The following is a 1,633-nucleotide window of genomic DNA, read 5'->3' on the forward strand; positions in this document are numbered from 1 at the left end:
ATGGGACATAGAAGAGGTTGATGAAGGGAAGTTCCCCAGAGACTGGTGAGATCTCAGCTATGTGGAGGCAAAGTTATATTCTTGTGGTTGGCTGTATGGAGAACATGAGGTATTAGTGATGGAAGAAAAAAAATATATCCTTGTGGACAGCTGAGAGTCTAGAGAGGAAATCTTTGATCTCAAAAGGAAGCCGTACCCCACTGCACCTGCTCCTGGGTCTGATTTCTGCTGTGGATGCTGAGCATTCTCTGCTGCCCTGAGTGCCCCTGCAGCTCAGCACATCCTGTGTCAACAGGGAGATTTCTGTCCTGGCTCAAACTGAGGGCCCCTCACTGTGTCTTTCACACAGTAATACACGGCCGTGTCCTCAGCTCTCAGGCTGTTCATCTGTAGATACAGCGTGTTCTTGCCGTTGTCTCTGGAAATGGTGAATCGGCCCTTCACAGAGTCTGCATAGTTTGTGCTACTACCAGTATCGCTAATACGTGCAACCCACTGCAGCCCCTTCCCTGGAGCCTGGCGGACCCAGTGCATGTAGTAGTTGCTGAATGTGAATCCAGAGGCTGCACAGGAGAGTCTCAGGGACCCGCCAGGCTTCACCAGGTCTCCCCCAGACTCCACCAGCTGCACCTCACACTGGACACCTGTAGATGGAAGACACCTTGGTCAGGAAACTATCACTTATCCAGTGTTTCACTCACTCATATCCACTCATATACTCGATTTCTTTTTTTCTCCATAAATTACCTTTTAAAAGAGCAAGAAGGAAAACCCAACCCAGCACAAATTCCATGGTGAGTTGTCTGTATTCTGTCCTGATCACTGAATGAACACCTGGGTATCCCGGGCCTGGGGCTATTCTCCCAGCTGCAGGATCTTGTCTGTGGTAGTTAAATCAGCAGAGGGAAGGCCATATTTGCATGTCCTCTGGCCATATATTCAGCTTGGGGATCTATTCTGACAGAGAGGCAGTGACCCACGCAGTTGTGAATACCTTTAATTTAGTGCTAATGACCAATTTTGAAAAAAATGTATTTTTTTTAAATTTTCAGCGTAACAGTATTCCTTGTTTTTGCACCACACCCAGTGCTCCATGCAATCCGCGCCCTCTCTAATACCCACCACCTGGTTCCCCCAACCTCCCACCCCCCACCGCTTCAAACCCCTCAGATTGTTTTTCAGAGTCCATAGTCTCTCATGGTTCACCTCCCCTTCCAATTTCCCCCAACTCCCTTCTCCTCTCCATCTCCCCTTGTCCTCCATGCTATTTGTTATGCTCCACAAATCAGTGAAACCATATGATAATTGACTCTCTCTGCTTGACTTATTTCACTCAGCATAATCTCCTCCAGTCCCGTCCATGTTGCTACAAAAGTTGGGTAATCATCCTTTCTGATGGGGGCATAATACTCCATAGTGTATATGGACCACATCTTCCTTATCCATTCGTCCGTCGAAGGGCATCTGGGTTCTTTCCACAGTTTGGCGACCGTGGCCATTGCTGCTATAAACATTGGGGTACAGATGGCCCTTCTGTTCACTACATCTGTATCTTTGGGGTAAATACCCAGTAGTGCAATGGCAGAGTCATAGGGAAGCTCTATTTTTAATTTCTTGAGGAATCTCCACACTG

The 1,633-nt window shown here is 47.6% G+C and overlaps 1 gene segment (V, D, J or C); it reads right to left on the reverse strand.

Moving 5' to 3' along the window:
* Positions 1–288: 288 nt before the first annotated feature.
* LOC116863892 lies at positions 289–880 on the reverse strand. The segment is given in 2 exon segments: positions 289–644; positions 748–880. Coding segments are annotated over 2 exon segments (402 nt in total).
* Between the last annotated feature and the right edge of the window lie 753 nt (positions 881–1,633).

Source organism: Lontra canadensis, unplaced genomic scaffold (assembly GCF_010015895.1).
Source record: "Lontra canadensis isolate GAN:19392208 unplaced genomic scaffold, GSC_riverotter_1.0 scaffold4641, whole genome shotgun sequence".
Taxonomy (NCBI): Eukaryota; Metazoa; Chordata; class Mammalia; order Carnivora; family Mustelidae; genus Lontra; species Lontra canadensis.